Genomic DNA, 20,409 nt, shown 5'->3' on the forward strand with positions numbered 1-20,409 from the left:
CTTTGACTTTGCTCAGACTTAAGACACTGTTAAAAAGAAACAGATTTATGCCAGCTATATAACGCTGTCTCGTTTTAACAGTGTCTTAAGCACAGACGAGTGAATAATACTCTAATCTGTCGTCTTAAAGCTGAGCAAAGTCAAAGTGCGTTCTATAGATTTCAGCCTAAAGACCTACTGTCGTAGAGTATTTCGTTCGTTCAGTTCCATAAACCTTCCAAATTCTATGTTAGTGCTGTGTAATCTATCCGACTACGCACATCTTAATCTTAGGCTAATCGAAAATACCTAATCGATCGATAGATGTTTAAATACAATGAATTTTTTCAAATTTCTGACATGCAATGGAGCAACGGATCGATATGATTTTTTGCAAGCTATAAGTACCTACTTAGGTATTTAGTTGAAGACCTGTAGACTGACATATTGTACTTACTTTTTATCTCGGAAAATAAAAAATTTCACGTGATTTTTAAAAACCTAAAAACGCGCGCTGACGTAGTCGTGAGAGTCAGCTAATAAAACTTTAAAACTACTGTGAAAATATTTTTATTTCATTACCTTTCCTTAAAAATAACAATATTATTTTGTGATTTAGTTTTATGGTTTACCACGGTAATTCTGTGCCATCGTATTGTAAAAATTTTCCACTATCTGCCTCTCCAAGCTTGTTGACGGTGTTGAATATGCCACTTACACTAGTTTCCACATCTAGGGGTGCATTTTTACCGCCCATATCGGTTTTCACCCAGCCCGGGTGCATTGAAGCAACGAGGATTTGGTCTTTTTTCAGATCAATACTCATTGATTTCGACGCTGCATTTAGTGCTGCCTGTAAAATAGGTACTTAATTAAATAATAATTTGTTGATAAAGTGTATGAAGAGGACGGAGGATGTATCGTGCATGCTTCGCCTTATACTATACACATTTATCTGGTTTGGGCAGCAGATTATAGCAAAATAAACTCGAATTTCTTGTTTACCTACAGTACATTTAAAGACAAAAATATTGTTAACTAGAGAATGCCCGCGACTTCGTCCGCGTGGATTTAGTTTTTAAAAATCCCGTGGGAACTCTATGTTTTTCCGGGATGCAAGCTCTGTACCAAATTTCGTTAAAATCGGTTGAGCGGTTGAGCCGTGAAAAGCTAGCAGACAGACAGACAGATACACTTTCGCATTTATAATATTATAGTACTATATAATATGGATTGTGACTTTTTTTTAATCTGACATACATATTTGTAAGGGGCTTTTACAGATGATCTGTATGCCAGCTCCGTCGTTACAAACTTAATTAAAATCAAACAGTTAGTTAAACCTAAAACTATAACAATTTGAGGGAATCACTACAAAAATTCATACACTTTCATTTGGATAAAAATTTATCCATAAAAACTTTTTAGTTATAAACAAGCAAAATAAGAAACCTTCGAACATCTGTAAGGGTAGAAGCCTCCTTGGTCGTTCTGGGCAATGGATCCAAGTACAGAACTCATATTTATAACGGCTGCTCTGTATGCACTGACGGGTTTGTCTTTATTCAGCTCAGCCGCTTGTTTTAAAAGTGGAAGAAGAGCCTGCATGAAAATAAAAATGTTTTTAAGCATCGTTTACAGAGACGCGGGGCGTCGCGCGTTGCGTGTAGCGTGGCATCTCGCGGCGCGTCGTACGTTTTCTTTGTTTACGGTGAGGCGGCGCGTGAAGCGGCACTTAGCATCGCACGCGTAATCACAAACATATCGCAATATACGATGTTGTTCATAGAGATGCGAGGCGGGAAGAGTGGCGGTGCCCGCCGCTGTGCCCACGGCGTTGCACGCGGCGGGCGCGTCTGCGTTATGCGATTTCCAAATAAAAACTGGCAGAAGCCGCCGCATGCGCCGCCACGATGAACGCCGCGTGGGACGCGTCGATGCCATCCACGGGCTCTGCCGCAAAAAACGCTCCATCTCAAACAAACGCGTATAAAATTGCTTCTCCGTAAACGCACTCATACAACGCCATATGTTTAAATTCAGTGCGGGCCGCGCCGCCCATCGTATCGCGCGACGCCCTGCGTCTCTGTAAACGAGGCCTTAGATATTTTGAAATGGGTTTGAAATATTTAGTACTGCACTAAATATTTCAAACCTATATAGTAGATACTTATATAAATAAAATTTATTTCATTTAGGCCAAAAGCTCATATCAAATTACGAAACAAAAATATACTAATAATAATAATAATAAAAACCTTTTATTCAGCCAAATTTACAAATAGGTAGAAACAGGTAGGGTGTCGTAGTCCCTGGGGAACCAAGGAGCCGACCAGTGTCCATGCTCCCTGGTTCCACAAGACCCAGGCACCCACTTCTTAAAACTAGCTTAGTGTCTATCTTGGCCGAACGGGGCGCTGCCTCAGCTTATTGCTGCAGTCGGTCAACTGCAGCGCTGATTTTCGGGCATGGCCCCCCCCAGTGATATCACGGGCTATATTCAACGTCCTTCTTGGCACAGTGGTGAGCGCAGTGGTCTTATAAGTGGTAGGTCCCGGGTTCGAATCCCGAATTTGGGAATTTTTCATTTCTAAATTGTGTCTGGTCTGGTCTGGTGAGAGGCTTCGGTCGTGGCTAATTACCACCTTACCGGCAAAGCCGTGCCGCCAAGCGATTTAGCGTCCCAGCGCGGACGATGCCGCGTTACGCGTAGAAAGTAGAAACCGATCAGGGACATGGGTTTAACGAAATACCATACCCAACCCCTTCCAAGTTAGCCCGCATCCATCTTACTACAACATCATTTACCATTACGTGAGATTGCAGTCACGGACTAACTTGTATAAAAAGAAAAAAAAAAACAATTAAATTAAAAGTAATAAAATAAAATTAAAACATAATACGATACGATTAACATAATAATAAAACCAGTCTTATAGTAATTTTATACAAAGTAGGTACAAGCGCTCGTATAGAATGTGGTTGAAGTGATGTGATAAAAATGTACGCAGCAAATTACAGACGGACTTTCTTAGTTGCGGTGTGTCCCATAGCGGGAGTTTTTTTGTACCTTGGTCAGCATTATTGGCGCGATCGTGTTGATTGTAAGGTTTTCTAGTAGTTGTTCTGCTTTTACTAGATTTAATTTCGTAAATTTTGTAGTAACTCCTGCGTTATTTATAAGCAAGTTCAAACCTTGGTTGCCAGTTACTTTCGAAATTTGTGAAGACAAATCACCAAAGTTGGCGGTATTTGTAGCTTCTGAAAAGAAAGTTTCGTGTGAAAGAATAGGTGTGATGAAAATGTACCTTCAACGATTAAAATTTATAAAATGCATCACCTAAATGTAAAACGTGAAGATTTTTGTGCTCCTGGGCAATACTTTTTAACTCCTGAAAATAAACCAAAATAAGTAGGTAGGTAGGTAGTTATAATGTTATTGTAAGAAATAAGTAAATAGCATCGATGGTAAATAGGTAGGTAACTACCTACCTACCTATACTTTGACTGACAAAGTAGAAAATAATGAAAGATTACGAAGGTAGGAACTTAACTAATTGCATAGGTAACTACCTGATAGTAAATTGTTATGAAATAAAATAATGGTTCATCTTAGAAACATCTCGACTCTCGACTCCGGTTTCAATTTGCATCGTCATCGTCCATGTCTAGCAAGTAGTGAGGCGTCATCAATGAGTAATGACGTCACCTTGCATGTCATGCTAGTCGCTCGGAACTCGGAATCTCGCGATTTCCTCGATTCTTCGACGATTGAATATTACCTATCTCTTTCTCACACACATGAACTAAAGGCAACCTATTATTATAATACGCTCAGCAAGTCGCCCACTTTTTAATTGAGTCGGGTTTTCGTGGCGAATAGACGGTAGCGGAGTGTGTAAAGTGTAAATTTGTAAAGTTTTAAGTTAAAATGGCACCAATTGGTGAGTTTAAAGAATCTTCTTAAATAATAAAATGTGTAAAATCGTACCTCAGATGTAGTCCGACAAGTTGCGAATATATTTTCGGCCTTGTTATGTTTCGTGAGGTATTTCACCATACCAAGACCTAGGCCTCTGTTCGCTCCAGTGATTAGTACAGATTTCATTGTGGATTGTGTTCTGTGAAGTCTGGATATCGCGATAAACTTGGAAAATATTTTAGCTGAAGCACGACTCGCCCAATAAAAGTTTAATAAAGAGTGGTGGTTTTCCAATTTCCTGTCTCTGTCACTTCTTTCACGTCAAAATGACACTGTTCAACACTTATTTTCGTAAATTAGGTAATTTTGTGAAGCCCTTCAAAAGAACGGAGTGTTTTATTGTTTTATCGAAGCGCACATTTGCTAGTAAGTTTTGGTTAATTAATCTATATTGTTAACTTCGGAGGATGTAATTACCTCATAACCTAACTTTTGAAGTCTCGAACTGGTAATTTATGAGCAATAACACCTATCCCTAATTATCCTCATTTGAAACCTTTTCAATGTAAGAGTTCATGAAAATCAAGTACAGTTCCTGAAGTTGCACACAGCTATCTCATTATCATCATGTACTTACCTACATCTTTTTTAATAAGTAAGTCAAGATCAAGTAGATCTATAAACTAGTAGATACCTACCAATTTTCAGGGATATGACTTGAAAAATGACAGATTTTCATCCTTTACAATCCTTGTATTCATCTTTACTTGTATGGAATTTCACCTCCAAGGGGGTTTTAACGCTTGAGGTTAATATTCCCAAAAATTATGAAAGATATTTCTTCATTCTTAACTGAAAGTCTAAGTAAATAGGTACCAATTGTGATGGCTATAACTTGAAAAATGACAAACTTTCATACAAAAGTCAAAATATCCTTGTTTCCTAAAATCTTTCTTATTGAATCCTTAGAAGATAAACTTGTCAAAGTTTTGAACCTCAGTGTGTGTGTGTTTAGGCTGTGCATTGATAGATCAGTCAGTCGGGGCAAGTCTTTTTATATGTATGTCTATAGTAGATAAAAGATTATTAGTTTATTATTACGTAATCATAGTTTTATTATTTCCACATGTATATTGCAGATAAGATTTGTAGTTTGATTAACAGTTTATTGATAGTTTTTTATTTGACCAATTTCATGTCAAAGTTATTGCCTATTCAAATGCTAACAGGCATCCCTTATGACAACCTCCTTGGCACAGTGTTCAATTCCCAGCAGGGACAATTTAGGAATTTATAATTTCTAAATTGTCACTGGTTTCGTCTGGTGAAAGGCCTGTTCTATATTCGTATATCAAAATACACTGTATCATGTATTAAAATACACTGTACCATGTATTAAAATATACTGTATCATGTATTAAAATATACTGTATCATGTATTAAAATACACTGTATCATGTATTAAAATATACTGTATCATGTATTAAAATACACTGTATCATGTATTAAAATACACTGTACCATGTATTAAAATATACTGTATCATGTATTAAAATACACTGTATCATGTATTAAAATACACTTTATCATGTATTAAAATGGTGACAACCCCAGGTGGCTGGATGTGTTGTGGACATAAAGCCAAGTCGGTTGCACCATTAACTGTGTCCGTTAGTGATGAAGGTATGATGAAAGATCTATTTCTATTGGGTATCTATGCTGTACCGCTGGTCAATGTAATTTGCCTTTTCACTGCGCACTTTAAAATTACTTGGTTACTTGGATGGATGGATGGCCATTAAATATCATTTCATCAAATAATTTAATGCATTATCATACTGATTCAGTTGTACATCCATATCCATACTAATATTATAAATGCGAAAGTGTGTCTGTCTGTCTGTCTGTCTGTCGCTAGCCTTTCACGGCCCATCGTCGGTTCAACCGATTTTGACGAAATTTGGTACAAATATAGCTTGCATTCCAGGGAGGGACATAGGTTTTTATCCTGGAAAATCAAAGAGTTCCCACAGGATTTTTAAAAACCTAAATCCACGCGGAAGTAGTCGCGGGCATCATCTAGTAATCTATATTTTATTAATTTGTCTGAATCTGCCATCACATTTCTAAAAGGCAATTAAATGCAAAAAGTAGTTTTTTATATTGCCAAAAAACATGGTAATTTTCAAGAACTTATAGTTTCTAAAATAATGAATGCATGAATGTAGCATAGGGTCCATATTGTGTACAACTGAAGTACCACACATATATCATTTATTATTATTCTTATTTCTTGCTGACTAAATAGGTACAGTAGAAACTCGATTATCCGGCCCTCGGTTATACGGATTCGCGATTATCCGGACTACCATCCGAAAATTGTTCGGCCAAGTGCGAATCAGACTCGCGCACCGAGGATTCCATACTCGGGTATTTTTGCCACTTTGTACGACAAATCAAAAACTATTATGCATAAAAATCTGTTTTAGAATGTACAGACAAAGCCCTTTCATATGATATCCCACTTGGTATAGTTATTTTACTTTGAAAATTGAAAATACTATTATAGTGAACTACATAATATGCACAAAACCCGCTTTTCTTCATACATTCGATTATCCGGATTTTCGATTATCCGAATCCCTAACGACAACAGTTAGTCCGGTTAATCGAGTTTCCACTGTACCTATATTGATGGTGCTATTCTGGAAAGTTTGCTTTAGATACTATTAACACATTTCTGGCCCATTTCACATAACCACTTCTGACTTTATCACATCCAAATTCTAAAGAGAGTTCGCAAAAGCATTAATCAACATAATATTATAAAAAGGCGAAATGTATGTTTGTTACACTCTTTCACACGAAAACTACTGGACCGTTTTGGCTGAACTTTTGAATGGAGATAGATTATACCCTGGATTAACACAAGCTACTTTCTATCCCAGAAAATCAAAGAGTTCCCACAGGATTTTTGAATTTTAAATTTAATTTGAAACAAGTTAGATCTATACCAGTGATATATCGCTGTCAAGTTTTAACAGTGTCTTAGGTCTGAGCGAAATCAAAGTATGGTCTATAGATCTCAGCCGTAGTCTAAGTTTTCATCCCATAATCCATTCTAATTTAAATCGCACATATATCTATCCATACTAACACAAATGATTACATCGGTATCAGAGGTGGATTAAATGTCGAGAGCGCTCTAGGCAAGCATCTCATAGGCGCCCCTCTAGCACCCTCTAGCAGCTATGTTAAAAACCGGCCAAGTGCGAGTCAGGCTCGCGCAATGAGGGTTCCGTACTACAGTTGTATTTTTTCGACATTTTGCACGATAATTCAAAAACTATGATGCAAAAAAATAAATTAAAATCTGTTTTAGAATGTACAGGTGAAGACCTTTCATATGATACCCCACTTGATATAGTTACTTCGAAAATTGAAAATACTAATTATTAGTTTATGACCACAATTTTTTTTTGTGTGATGTAACCACAAATTCACGGTTTTCAGATTTTTCCCTTAATGCCAGCTATAAGACCCACCTTCCTGCCAAATTTCATGATTCTAGGTCAACGGGAAGTACCCTGTAGGTTTCTTGACAGACAGACAGACAACAAAGTGATCCTATAAGGGTTCCGTTTTTCCTTTTGAGGTACGGAACCCTAAAAATTACTAATTAACTTCGAAAAAACGATTAATCATGTTCAGTCTGCGGCATGTTGAGATGGCAATCGGGGTATGAGGCGGGGGGATGCCCCCGCCAGCACGTTATCCAGCTCACCCGCACCGGGTTAGCGCGGGGGCTGTGTGGGTGTGGGGGCGTTTCCTCCTCGATTACCATCTCGACCTGTCACATACTATAATTGCAAAGCTGGTAGTTGGTGATTATACTAAGTGAACGAATGAAGACTACACTTTGCTATATTAAAGAAGAGGTGGTCACTCCAAGATTTTGCATAGAAACCCAACTCTACATGATCGCTCGCGCCCCTTCGTAATCTCGCGCCCCTAGGCACGTGCCTAGTTTGCCTTAAGGATAATCCGCCTCTGATCGGCATCACATGCACATTGTAGATGGGGCATACGACTATGACTTGGCGGTTATCGGTGGTGGGTCGGGAGGTCTGGCCTGCGCCAAGGAGGCGATCAACCTGGGCGCTAAAGTGGCCGTGCTGGATTACGTGACCCCGTCCCCACAAGGAACGAAATGGGGGCTCGGCGGAACGTGCGTGAACGTTGGATGCATTCCCAAGAAGTTGATGCACCAGGCGGCGCTGCTTGGAGAGGCTATTCATGTGAGTTGCTTTTGTTATTTCTTTTTATTCTGTGGCCGTATTTTAAGTCTTTTGTTATTTTTTTTTTTATTCAGATACAAGTTAGCCCTTGACTGCAATCTCACCTGGTGGTAAGTGATGATGCAGTCTAAGATGATAGCGGGCTAACCTGGAAGGGGTATGGCAGTTTTTATTAAACCCATACCCCTTTGGTTTCTACACGGCATCGTACCGGAACGCTAAATCGCTTGGCGGCACGGCTTTGCCGGTAGGGTGGTAACTAGCCACGGCCGAAGCCTCCCACCAGACCAGACCAGAAATTTAGAAATTATAAAATTCCAAACCCCTGCCAGGAATCGAACCCGGGACCTCCCACTAATAAGACCACAGCGCTCATCACTGCGCCAGGGAGATCGTCAAATAGCTCGCATCTTTGAGACTGACATAGACTTCCATATCAGTGATGGTTACCAAATTTGTTGTGACCCGCAGGACCATTAGGATTTACTACCGATTCTAATATTCACATGCGAAGTTAAAAAAGTGTGCTTTGAACAACAAGTTAAAAATACATGAAAAAACAGAACGACAGATAAAAAACTTGTCTGACCACGGCCATTGTGATAACTGATAAGTGTTTGAATTGGAGTTTTATTTCCAAATATTGTAGATAAAAATAAATTGCAGCGTCAGCATTACGGCGGTTACGCACTCATCCGATCCGCGGGGTGGTTTTTTTTTTTTTTTTTTTTATTTAAATACAAGTTAGCCCACGACTGCAATCTCACCTGGTGGTAAGTGATGATGCCGTCTAAAATGATAGCGGGCTAACCTGGAAGGGGTATGGCATAGCTAGCAGAAATCAATTATGTTTTGATGTAAAGTATGGTAATTTATTAATTATGTATTCATAACCATATTGATTTTATTATTATTGCCTTTTCCTTTACAATAACAATGCTATCGAATGCGAAGTTTCTGGTACTGGGTAACAGATGTAGTTGTAATTACATAGGTATATTAAATTACAGTATGACTAACGGATTAATGCACATTGCATACATTGCATACATTGCATGTAGAGATTGCATTCTGGGTCATACCTACCAGGCGAGGTGATTCGCTAACCCAGTGTTCAACGTTAAATGATAGCCACCGAGCTCATTCGACATTTATTTTTAACTAGCTGATGCCCGGTTTTAAAGTGGGAACTCTTTGATTTTCCGGGATAAAAAGTCTATATCACTCTCCTGAGGGCCTAACATGCGCCCCGCGAGAAAATTTTGTCTACGCATACGCATCTCGTGTTTCTTCATACAAATAAGACGAGTAAATGCGTAGACAAAATTTTCTCGTGGTGCACATGTTAGCCTAACAGGTCTTTATCTATACCCATACCAAAAATCACTTCAAACCGTTGCACCGTTGCGACGTGATTGAAGGACAAACCAACAAACAAACACACTTTCGCATTTATAATAGGGGTAGTGATTTCCTTAGAGTGTAGGTAAAACAGTATAAAAATTATAAAAATATAGTATCACCCCATTTAATTTGCTATAGCACAATAATAACTTATCGATTAACAGTCAACGCAGGAAAGTGTTGCTGTAACCCTCAGTATTGTTGGTTGGAGCTGTAACCTTGGCCTCCGTTGCGACGTGATTGAAGGACAAACCAACAAACAAGCACACTTTCGCATTTATAATAGGGGTATTGATTTCCTTAAAGTGTTGGTAAAAACACTATAAAAATTATAAAAATACTAGCTACCGGCGAACTTCGTACCGCCTAACCGTCGATTCTTTAATTTTTTTTAATACATACAATTTTTTAAATTTTTCTCTCCGTAAGAACCATCCTCGTACTTCAAGGAATATTATAAAAAAAGAATTACCGAAATCGGTTCAGCTGTTCTCGAGATTTGCGATCAGCAACACATTCAGTGATTCATTTTTATATGCATAGAGATAGTATCACCCCTCTTTCTGTCGCCCAATAACAACTTATCGATCAGTCAACGCAGGAAAGTGTTGCTGTAACCCTCAGTATTGTGTTTGTTGGAGCTGCAACCTTGGCCTTTCCCGTTGCCATGCCTAAAAACGTGACGCACAAGTTTAATTTGCTTCGCCGAGACCGTTGAGTTTGCATAAAAAATACAATACGAGAACCGAGAACAATCTTATCGTTAATCTAGCTTACTACATGATGGCCGCGACTTTGTGTGCGTGGATATAGATTTTTTTAAAGTTTGCTACGTCCTTGGTCATGCCAAGCAAAGTTTTTTTTTTTAAAGAATATTAGCCATGTTAAATGACTAATATTCCCTTTTCCTCTCTAACAAAGCGTAAAGCTTGTGCTAGGAGTAGGTACGACATTAGTGCAACGGGCGGGGTTTGAACCGTCGTCCTTGCGGTTTTCAGTCCACTCCTTTACCAGTTGAGCTATTGAGGCTCTCTTTTAACTAAAAACCCTTGGTCCTACAAGTAGTAGTAATCTTTTTTGGAAAAAATTCTTTTTAGGTTTCCGTATTATTACATTGGGGCCGATTCTCTTGCACACAATCTCTTAAACTAAACTAAATTAACAAGTCTAAATCTAGCCTTTTCGGTAAGCAACATTATGAAAGGGATAGCAATAGATTTAGACGTGGCATTTTATTTTAGTTTAGAGATTGGAACTCTTTGATTTTTTCGGGATAAAAACTTACCTATGTTACTCTCCAGGTCTTTATCTATACCCATGCAAAAAAATCACGTCAATCCGTTGCACCGTTGCGACGGGATTGAAGGACAAACCAATAAACCAACAAACAAACACACTTTCGCATTTATAATAAGGGTACTGATATAGGTATGCCACGCCACGTCGCGCAGCGCAACGTAAGTGCGTTTGGACCTTAAAGCAAACATTTCGTCGGCAGAATTAGCAGCATCGTCATTTCATTCATAACCCCCAATTTCAGGAAGCAGTGACCTACGGTTGGCAAGTACCCTCAGTCGAACAAGTCAAAATAGACTGGTCCGCTTTGACAGAATCTGTACAGAACCACATCAAGTCTGTCAACTGGGTCACCAGGGTGGACCTCAGAGAGAAGAAAGTTGATTACATCAATGGATTAGGAGAGTTTAAGGATCCCCATACACTAATAGCTACGATGAAAAATGGGAGCAAGAAGGAGTTGACAGCTAAGCATGTGGTAATCGCGGTGGGGGGCAGGCCCCACTACCCAGATATTCCGGGGGCTAAGGAGTATTGCATAAGCAGTGACGATATCTTCAGTTTAAGTAACCCTCCTGGCAAGACTCTGGTTGTTGGTGCTGGATGTGAGTAGATTCCTAATTTATTCCTCTCTCTCTATCTCTCTCTCCCTCTATCTCTCTCCCTCTCTCTTCTCTCTCTCTCTCTCTCTCTCTCTCTCTCTCTATCTTTGTCTCTTGTGAGGACTTAGAGCGGTTACGCACTACACCCGATCCGAGTCCGAGAAAATACGTTCTTTTATGTTTTGTATGGGAGCTTATGACGTATGTCATAGATAATCGCTGGTATTCTCACGGATGACGGCTAGAACTCGGATGACGGAAGTGTAGTGCGTAATCGCTCTTACGGTCTTGCGATTTTCAGGGATATAAATTAGCCTATGTCCTACCCCGGGATGCAAGCTATCCCTGTACCAATTTTCGTTTAAATCTGTTGAAAGGATGGGCCGTGAAAAGCGCGATTTTCAGGGATATAAATTAGCCTATGTCCTACCCCGGGATGCAAGCTATCCCTGTACCAAATTTCGTTTAAATCTGTTGAAAGGATGGGCCGTGAAAAGCGCGATTTTCAGGGATATAAATTAGCCTATGTCCTACCCCGGGATGCAAGCTATCCCTGTACCAAATTTCGTTTAAATCTGTTGAAAGGATGGGCCGTGAAAAGCGCGATTTTCAGGGATATAAATTAGCCTATGTCCTACCCCGGGATGCAAGCTATCCCTGTACCAAATTTCGTTTAAATCTGTTGAAAGGATGGGCCGTGAAAAGCGCGATTTTCAGGGATATAAATTAGCCTATGTCCTACCCCGGGATGCAAGCTATCCCTGTACCAAATTTCGTTTAAATCTGTTGAAAGGATGGGCCGTGAAAAGCGCGATTTTCAGGGATATAAATTAGCCTATGTCCTACCCCGGGATGCAAGCTATCCCTGTACCAAATTTCGTTTAAATCTGTTGAAAGGATGGGCCGTGAAAAGCGCGATTTTCAGGGATATAAATTAGCCTATGTCCTACCCCGGGATGCAAGCTATCCCTGTACCAAATTTCGTTTAAATCTGTTGAAAGGATGGGCCGTGAAAAGCTACTAGATAGACAGACAATTTTGCATCATATTAGTACGGATTTTCATCATCATCATGATCAACCCATCGCCGGCTCACTACAGAGGACGGGTCTCTCTCAGAGTGAGAAGGGTTCTGGCCATAGTCTACGACGCTGGCCAAGTGCGGATTGGCAGACTTCACACACCTTTGAGAACATTATGGAGAACTCTCAGGCATGCAGGTTTCCTCACGACGTTTTCCTTCACCGTCAAAGCAAGTGATATTTTAATTACTTAAAATAAATTTAGTATGGACTAGCTGATGCCCGCGACTTCGTCCGCGTGGATTTACGTTTTTCAAAATCCCGCGGGAACTCTTTGATTTTCCGGGATAAAAAGTAGCCTGTCTTAATCCAGGGTATAATGTATCTCCATTCCAAATTTCAGCAATCCGTCCAGTAGTTTTTGCGTGAAGGAGTAACAAACATACACACACACACACACACACACACACATACATACATACAAACTTTCTCCTTTATAATATTAGTCGGGATAGTATTAATGATTGTTGTCAAGCTCACAAAATATTTTGTTTGGCTGCAGATATTGGTTTGGAATGCGCCGGTTTCCTCAACTCCCTGGGCTACCCGGCCACAGTGCTGGTGCGGTCCGTTCCTCTGCGCGGCTTCGACCAGCAGATGGCGAGGATGATCACCAACGAGATGGAGGAGAAGGGCGTCAAGTTCCAGCATAAGTGCATCCCTCTCTCGGTGGAGAAACTAGCGTCCGGGCAGCTCAAGGCTCGCTGGTTGAACACGGAGACTAAAGAAGAGTAAGTTTTTTTTGGGTTCCGTAATCCGTACCGCGAAAAGAAAAAGGAAAGAAGGAGTCAAATATCAATTTCTTTAAACTACCTTCAATAAATAAATTAATAATATTGATAATTTCTTTAAATTCAAACCAAGAATTAAAAAATAATAATCGCGTAACAAACATACAAATAAATTTAAAAAAAAACATACAGTCGAATTGAGAACCTCCTCCTTTTTTTGAAGTCGTTTAATAATAACATAATATGCTGACGAACTGTAACAATAATACGAAATTTTACACGGAGCAAGAAAAAATCTAAAAAATGTATAAACAAGATACTATTAGCAATGAGCAATCAAAAAATTTTAATTCAGAATTTTATAATTCATTTTAAAGTTTTTTAAATCTGTTCTACGTATATCCAAAACGCATTATACCGTAGCCGCCATGTTAATTCCGGCTGTGACGTCACATGGATTGAAGTTGTAATGTATTTCACTAAGAAAATGTTGTTCATCAATCCGTGTGACGTCATCACAGCTCATGAACCTAAAAAGATGGCGGGGAGCGTTTTAGCGGCGAAATTTGAAATGCAAAATTTAAATGCATTTTTATTGCACTTATCGGTCGAATAAAATTTTTGTTTATTATCACATTAAGCTACGGACAGACGTGCTCATTACTAGCACGAAAGCATGCTTTTATTGAGCCAGTGCTAATTACCAGCACGTGTGTAATGTAATGAGCATGCTTATTTAGAGTGTGCTCAAAAATCAACCGACGTTTGATTTTCGAGCATGCTACCTGAGGCGCGGGTAGAAGGGGGCGTGCTCCGAGCGCGTCTGAACAGGGTTTGCTTATTAGCATGTACTCAGTACAACATACAACATATAACTCTACAGTTTATTTAAGCATGCTTATTGCTGGCAAATGTGAACAGTTGCATGAGCATGCTAACATTAAGCTAGCATAAAAGCACGCTTTTTTTGAGCACATCTGTCCGTACCTTTAAGACCAAGTTAAGACCCTTTTCAAGAAAGGGTAAAATACTCTATTATAATTAGCTAACAGTATATGGAATGTTTTGCAGGAGTGAAGACGTTTTCGACACTGTACTCTTGGCGACGGGACGATATGCGCTCACCGAACAACTCGACCTCCCAGCGGCTGGCGTTACTGTAAGTGTTGATAGATCATTCAGTCAGTCAGTCAGTCACCTTTTCCTTTTATATATTTAGTAAAAAAACTCGGCGGTCACATTTAGCACCAGTACTTCAAATAGAATAAATTAAGACATCGTATACAATAATTGTTGGCATTGTAAAAGGCTAACCGTTCATAATGCAGGCGGACGCTCTCCAGTCACGAAATATAAGCAGTAAAACTAGCCTTTGTTTAAAACAAGAAAGAAAAGACGTTTATTTACCAAACTGTGCCACACGTCACATCTTATAACTAAGAGCTGGTTAATCTGACGCTTCTTCCACCTGAGCATAAGCCCAACGCGCTACAAGCAAAAGAAGCGCCGGAACAAACTGTCATGTGTGGCACAACCCGAAAAAGGGTCCCAGCTCAGCATTATGCTGTATACCTTGTTGCACAAGAACATATAGTGCTGATTTTCAGCTGGTACCCTGAACTGGGTGACGCCACGGAAGCATAAACTAACAAAAACTACTAACAATAAGTCTACAATACTCGTCATAAACTAACAATGTGGCTAATTCCGTTGTACACAATCTCTAAACTAAACTAAAATGGTACATCTAAATCTATTACTATACCTTTCATAATGTTGCTTGCGGAAAAGGAGAGCACTAGATTTAGACCTGTTAATTTAGTTTAGTTTAGAGATTGTGTACAAGAGAATCGGCCCCACTAACTACTAACAATAATTCTACAATACTAATCATACTATGTTAACAAAATGTAATTGGTATAATTCAAAATCAAAGCCTTTCATTTCCAAGGGGACGTCTGTTCGGGACACAAGTGTACCGAGCACTGACCTGTGCGGCGTCAGCACTTTTCGCACACCTCGTGCTGGCGCCTAGCAATTAACGAAGGCAGTGCACCACGGGCCGCCTCGCGAACCGCACTCACTATCATTTTTTTTTTTAAATAGATATAGCGAGCAAACGAGCAGGCGGGTCACCTGATGTTAAGTGATTACCGCCGCCCATGAACATTTGCAGCACCAGAGGAGCCGCCGATACGTTGCCGGCCTTTTAGGAATTTGTTGGTCCGCCCCTTGAATAACCCCATGTTATAATCTAGTGGGAACACCGCCGATGGGAGTCATATCAGTATCATGTCATATCAATATCAATCAATCAGCTATCGAAGGAAATACAGTTTATTATCAGTTCATCAATTCTATCATTAACAATAACCCTCACAACGTCGTCGTAGCATCCAAATCTTTATTCGTTTGGCTTTTTTTCCAGACACTATCAAAAAACGGCAAAATCGTCGCTAGCGCAGAACAAACGAACGTACCCCATATATACGCAGTAGGGGACGTGTTGGACGGACGGCCGGAGCTGACCCCCGTGGCCATACACGCGGGCCGACTGCTGGCCAGGAGGATGTTCGGGGGCAGCTCGCAGCAGATGGACTACGAGAACGTGGCCACCACGGTGTTCACGCCGCTGGAGTACGGCTGCGTGGGCCTGAGCGAGGAGGTCGCTACTGACAGGTAGCTCTTCTTTTCAATCGTGCACTCTTGACAGGAGTCATGGAACAACTTTGGTCTTGGATTCTGGGATGATATGTGTCAGTCGTTGCCAGCCTCCTTATTTCTGAGTCACGCTGTTCCTGTTGGGGACAGTACGCAGAGAAACTTTCAGCTTTTTAGGGTTGCGTAACCTCAAAAGCCGAAAGTTAACCTAATAAATAAAATAAAGTAAAAGGAAAAACGGAACCCTTACAGGATCACTTTGTTGTATTGGGGACAGTACGCAGAGAAACTTTCAGCTTTTTAGGGTTGCGTAACCTCAAAAGCCGAAAGTTAACCTAATAAATAAAATAAAGTAAAAGGAAAAACGGAACGCTTACAGGATCACTTTGTTGTCTGTCTGTCGGTCTGTCAAGAAACCTACAGGGTACTTCCTGTTGACTTGGAATCATGAAATTTGGCAGGTAGATAGGTCTTATAGCAGACATAAGGGGAAAAATCTGAAAAACGTGAATTCAGGGTTACATCACACAAAAAAAAAATTAAATTGTGCTCATGAACTAATAATTGGCATTTTCAATTTTCGAAGTAAGATAACTGTATCAAGTGGGGTATCATATGAAAATGCTTTACCTGTGCATTCTATTTTTATTTATTTCTCTGCATCATAGTTTTTGAATTATCGTGCAAAATGTCGAAAAAATACGACTGTAGTACGGAACCCTCGTTGCGCGAGCCTGACTCCCACTTGGCTGGTTTTTTTTTTATAAAATAAGGAAGGTCTGGCTCACGCTGGCTCTCTCACTATTACAATTATCTGGTAATTCGATCCCTGCTAGCCATTAGAGCACGGAACAGTCACTTCACTGTCTGTCTGTATGTACAGATACGGCGCAGACAACCTGGAGGTGTACCACGCGTTCTACAAGCCCACCGAGTTCTTCATCCCGCAGCGCAACATCCGCAACTGCTATCTCAAGGCCGTGGCGCTCCGCGACGCGCCGCAGCGCATCGTGGGGCTCCACTTCGTCGGCCCGGTCGCAGGGGAGGTCATACAGGGCTTCGCGGCCGCTGTCAAGTGAGTACCTAATTTTTTTCATCGTCATAGACCTGATGCTGGCTTACAGTAAGCATAGCATACTGATTCGCTACTTCGGTGATTAATGATAGGCACTGAGCTCATTTGACATCGGTTGGTTATACAATGCTGCTTTGTTGAGGGATATCAAAATAATTTTTCGTAGAAAACCTTCAACGGATTCTGTGTTAGTGAATCCTGACAAGTCTCCTCTCAGAATGAGGAAGGGTTTTGCAGTCATTCAATTTTAGCAAGTGTGGATTGGCAGAGTTCACATATGTTTGAGAACATTATAGATAACTCTCAGGCATGCAGGTTTCCTCACGATATTTTTTCACCGTTAAAGCAAGTGATATGTAATTGTTTTTTTTAAAAGAATATTAGCCATGCTAATCATGACTAATATTCCCCTCCAACTAAGCTTAAAGCTTGTGCTAGGAGTAGGTACGACAATAGTGCAACGGGTGGGCTTTGAACCGCTGACCTTTTGCAATTCAGTCAGCTCCTCAACCGTTGAGCTATTGAGCCTTTCGCCTAAATGCACATAACTAAAAAGTTGTGTACCCAGGATCAAACCCGACGAGTCAGGAGGCCGAGGACATCTTAACCACTGGGATATTAAATTAGTAACCAATGCGTATAATTACTATTTGGCCAACTGGCTTAGTATATGAGTAGAATTAAAATGTCCATAGCCTAGAGCAGTAAAACGAAATTTGTTCTTCAGATGCGGTATAACCATGGAGCAACTGTCCAATACGGTTGGCATCCACCCCACTGTGGCGGAGGAGTTCACGCGCCTTAACATCACCAAGCGCTCTGGCAAGGACCCCAACCCAGCCTCCTGCTGCAGCTAAACAACACACCATAGCATCATCATCGTCAACCGATAGACGTCCACTGCTGGACATAGGTCTCTTGTAGGGACTTCCACACGCCACGGTCTTGCGCCGCCTGAATCCAGCGGCTCCCTGCATCTCGTTTAATTTCGTGGAGGGTCTTCCAATGTTTCGATTTTCGGTGCGAGTTCGCCATCTCAACACCTTGGGACCCCAACGTTTATCGGTTTTTTGAACTATGTGCCCGCCCATACACACCATATAAACTCATGCTAATAAAGAAACTATAGTACACGACAGGTCGAGATGGCAATCGGGGAGGGAACGCCCCGCACATCCCCCGCGCTAACCAGGTGCGGGTGAGCGCGGGTGACGTGCGGGGCGTCCTCCCGCCTCATACTCGGATTGCCATCTCGACCTGTCGCGTACTATAGATAACGGCATTAATGCTACTTTTAAATCATTTGGTGGAAGTACTACCATTTTTATAAGTCGGATCAGCATAATTCGTTTGCGCTGAATAGCACAACCTAATACCGAATGTCAATGAAATACAGACCTTATTGCTTGACGATAAGATTTTAAACACAAGAACAACAGACTCGTGCTATCTCGCTCATAATTCCCGCGTACAAAACATGGCGCGTAACCAATAGCGATTGGACGCGCGCTATGATTGGCTAAGATAATTTCGCGCCATTTAAAAAATAACATTTCTGCGCAGGTACATTGGTGTAACTTATAAAAGTGGCAGTACTGTACATAACTTACTGTTATACATAAGTATCTATTGATAATAAAATAATATTATTGTACAAACGTGCACGCAGCACGATAAATATTCATAAAATTGGGAATGTCTCGATAATAATTTGATATCTGTTAGAACATTGCCAATGAGTTGTTTAAATCTTAAAACCACCCCAGTATATTACAAGTTTGAATTTGGAGTTCGAACTTTAAAATAAATATTCTTTAGAAAAGTTGTGAAGCCTGACCATAAAAATGAAAATAAACAAGACCATACACAGTCCTTGTTCTGAGATACACGTAGTGATCATAGATCATACTAGTGGCGCCCCCAGAGAAGTTTTTATGTATTTCTGGTCAGGCTTTACATATACATTGCGACAAGGCTCTCTTGGCACTTCAATGACATTGACAGGGGGGCACTGTTGGAGAACAAATGCCGTACAAAGGCTTAGAATATTCAAACAAGAACAAAGGGGACGACACTTGACTTGACGGTAACGTTAGTTCCTATTTTTGCCACGCGCCAGGATAGCCTTGTCGCACTGTAAGATAGAATTATATTTTTTAGCACAGATAATAATTAATTAGTTGTGGAAGATAAATGTTCATAATGTTTAATCTGTAGGCTATTACATAGTTATAATGTTATTGACTATTGAATAATAAATTTGAAATTCATTCCTGCAAAGTTTAAGATACTAAATACAGTGTGGCCCAAATAGTGACGATCAAAAAAATAAGGTTCCTTCTACTTACACCTACTCGAAAATACTCCTCACTCTAAAATTTTGATCCATAACGCCAACTGTTTAGGTTCAATTTTAAATGGGAGTGCCTAGTATTGTGTTAGTGGTCGTTTAATGAAAAGAAATATCCTGCCGCAATTTATTATTAGCTTATTTATTTTTAATTATTACAGTAAGGTTTTTTGGCTTTTTTACTTATATATTTTTTATTTAAACCATAATAAAATATAAACCATGGACAGACTTTTACCGATTTTTCTGCCCAGAGTCTACTTGGTGAATTTGCACTTGTCCTTTGAACCTTAAGACTTCTGAATTAGGAAACAATTGTTACTTCAAATTCACAATTCGATGACCCAAATCGAAAATTACATAAAAAATACAAAATGAGTTCTCATGCGCCATTTTAACTTATGTGTCAAAAGTACGGTCCACTTTTAAAATAGGACTAAAATCATACATTTGACATGATAGGTGAGAATTGAGGTATAAAGTTAAAATGGCGCCGTGTGGACTCATTTTACACGCATTATACTTATGGTTAGATAGCGCTGAAAATCTTTAGGAGGGAGCACAAATAATATTTTTTTATAATTTAACCAAATAAATATTTATTATAAAATTAAGTTCGGGGCGAACCACTTAAAATGGCTTAAGAGTAAGAAAAACTACATTTTTTGAAGGCACTACTTCTGTACCTCATTGAAGAAAGGGAAGCTTTAAAATAATCACTTTGTTGTCTATCCGTGTGCCACTAGTTGCTGAGCTTGGATCCGATTGTGTAAGAAAAGTGTATATTCATCGTAATTGGTAGCAAATTCTCCCTGATTGGCTAGAAAAAATGTCAACAGCGAATTGAATCAATCAAGTGGCAAAATTTGTTGTCGATTAGTCTTTCTGTTTCTCATTAAGTTTGAACATTACCTTTTTTATTTATTTATTTTTATTTATTTTATTAATGCCACAGTTCACGACAGTAAGGACACTTCTAACAAAACGTCGAGGCTTCACCTACTACTAG

At 39.9% G+C, this 20,409-nt stretch overlaps 2 protein-coding genes across 3 annotated transcripts; one reads left to right on the plus strand and one right to left on the minus strand.

Moving 5' to 3' along the window:
- Window positions 1-533: 533 nt before the first annotated feature.
- On the minus strand, window positions 534-4,158 carry sni (SDR family oxidoreductase sniffer). The gene is made up of 5 exons (XM_034984113.2): window positions 3,971-4,158; window positions 3,320-3,371; window positions 3,050-3,240; window positions 1,432-1,581; window positions 534-832 (listed from the first exon to the last, which is right to left on the minus strand). Exons 1-5 carry the CDS (start codon window positions 4,085-4,087, stop codon window positions 608-610), a joined length of 735 nt encoding a protein of 244 aa, XP_034840004.1. The 5' UTR covers window positions 4,088-4,158; the 3' UTR covers window positions 534-607.
- Window positions 3,764-19,625, plus strand: LOC117996058 (thioredoxin reductase 1, mitochondrial-like). 2 transcript variants are annotated; one of them, XM_034984076.2, is made up of 8 exons: window positions 3,764-3,923; window positions 7,979-8,199; window positions 11,144-11,504; window positions 13,086-13,314; window positions 14,386-14,473; window positions 15,743-15,993; window positions 16,859-17,050; window positions 17,778-19,625. In XM_034984076.2, the coding sequence occupies exons 1-8, from the start codon at window positions 3,911-3,913 to the stop codon at window positions 17,905-17,907; spliced, it is 1,485 nt and encodes a 494-aa protein (XP_034839967.1). In that variant the 5' UTR covers window positions 3,764-3,910; the 3' UTR covers window positions 17,908-19,625. The 2 variants fall into 2 exon arrangements, with proteins under 2 accessions (XP_034839967.1, XP_034839961.1); XM_034984070.2 differs by lacking the exon at window positions 3,764-3,923 and adding an exon at window positions 4,211-4,327.
- Window positions 19,626-20,409: the final 784 nt, after the last annotated feature.

Source organism: Maniola hyperantus, chromosome 3 (genome assembly GCF_902806685.2).
Source record: "Maniola hyperantus chromosome 3, iAphHyp1.2, whole genome shotgun sequence".
Classification (NCBI taxonomy): Eukaryota; Metazoa; Arthropoda; class Insecta; order Lepidoptera; family Nymphalidae; genus Maniola; species Maniola hyperantus.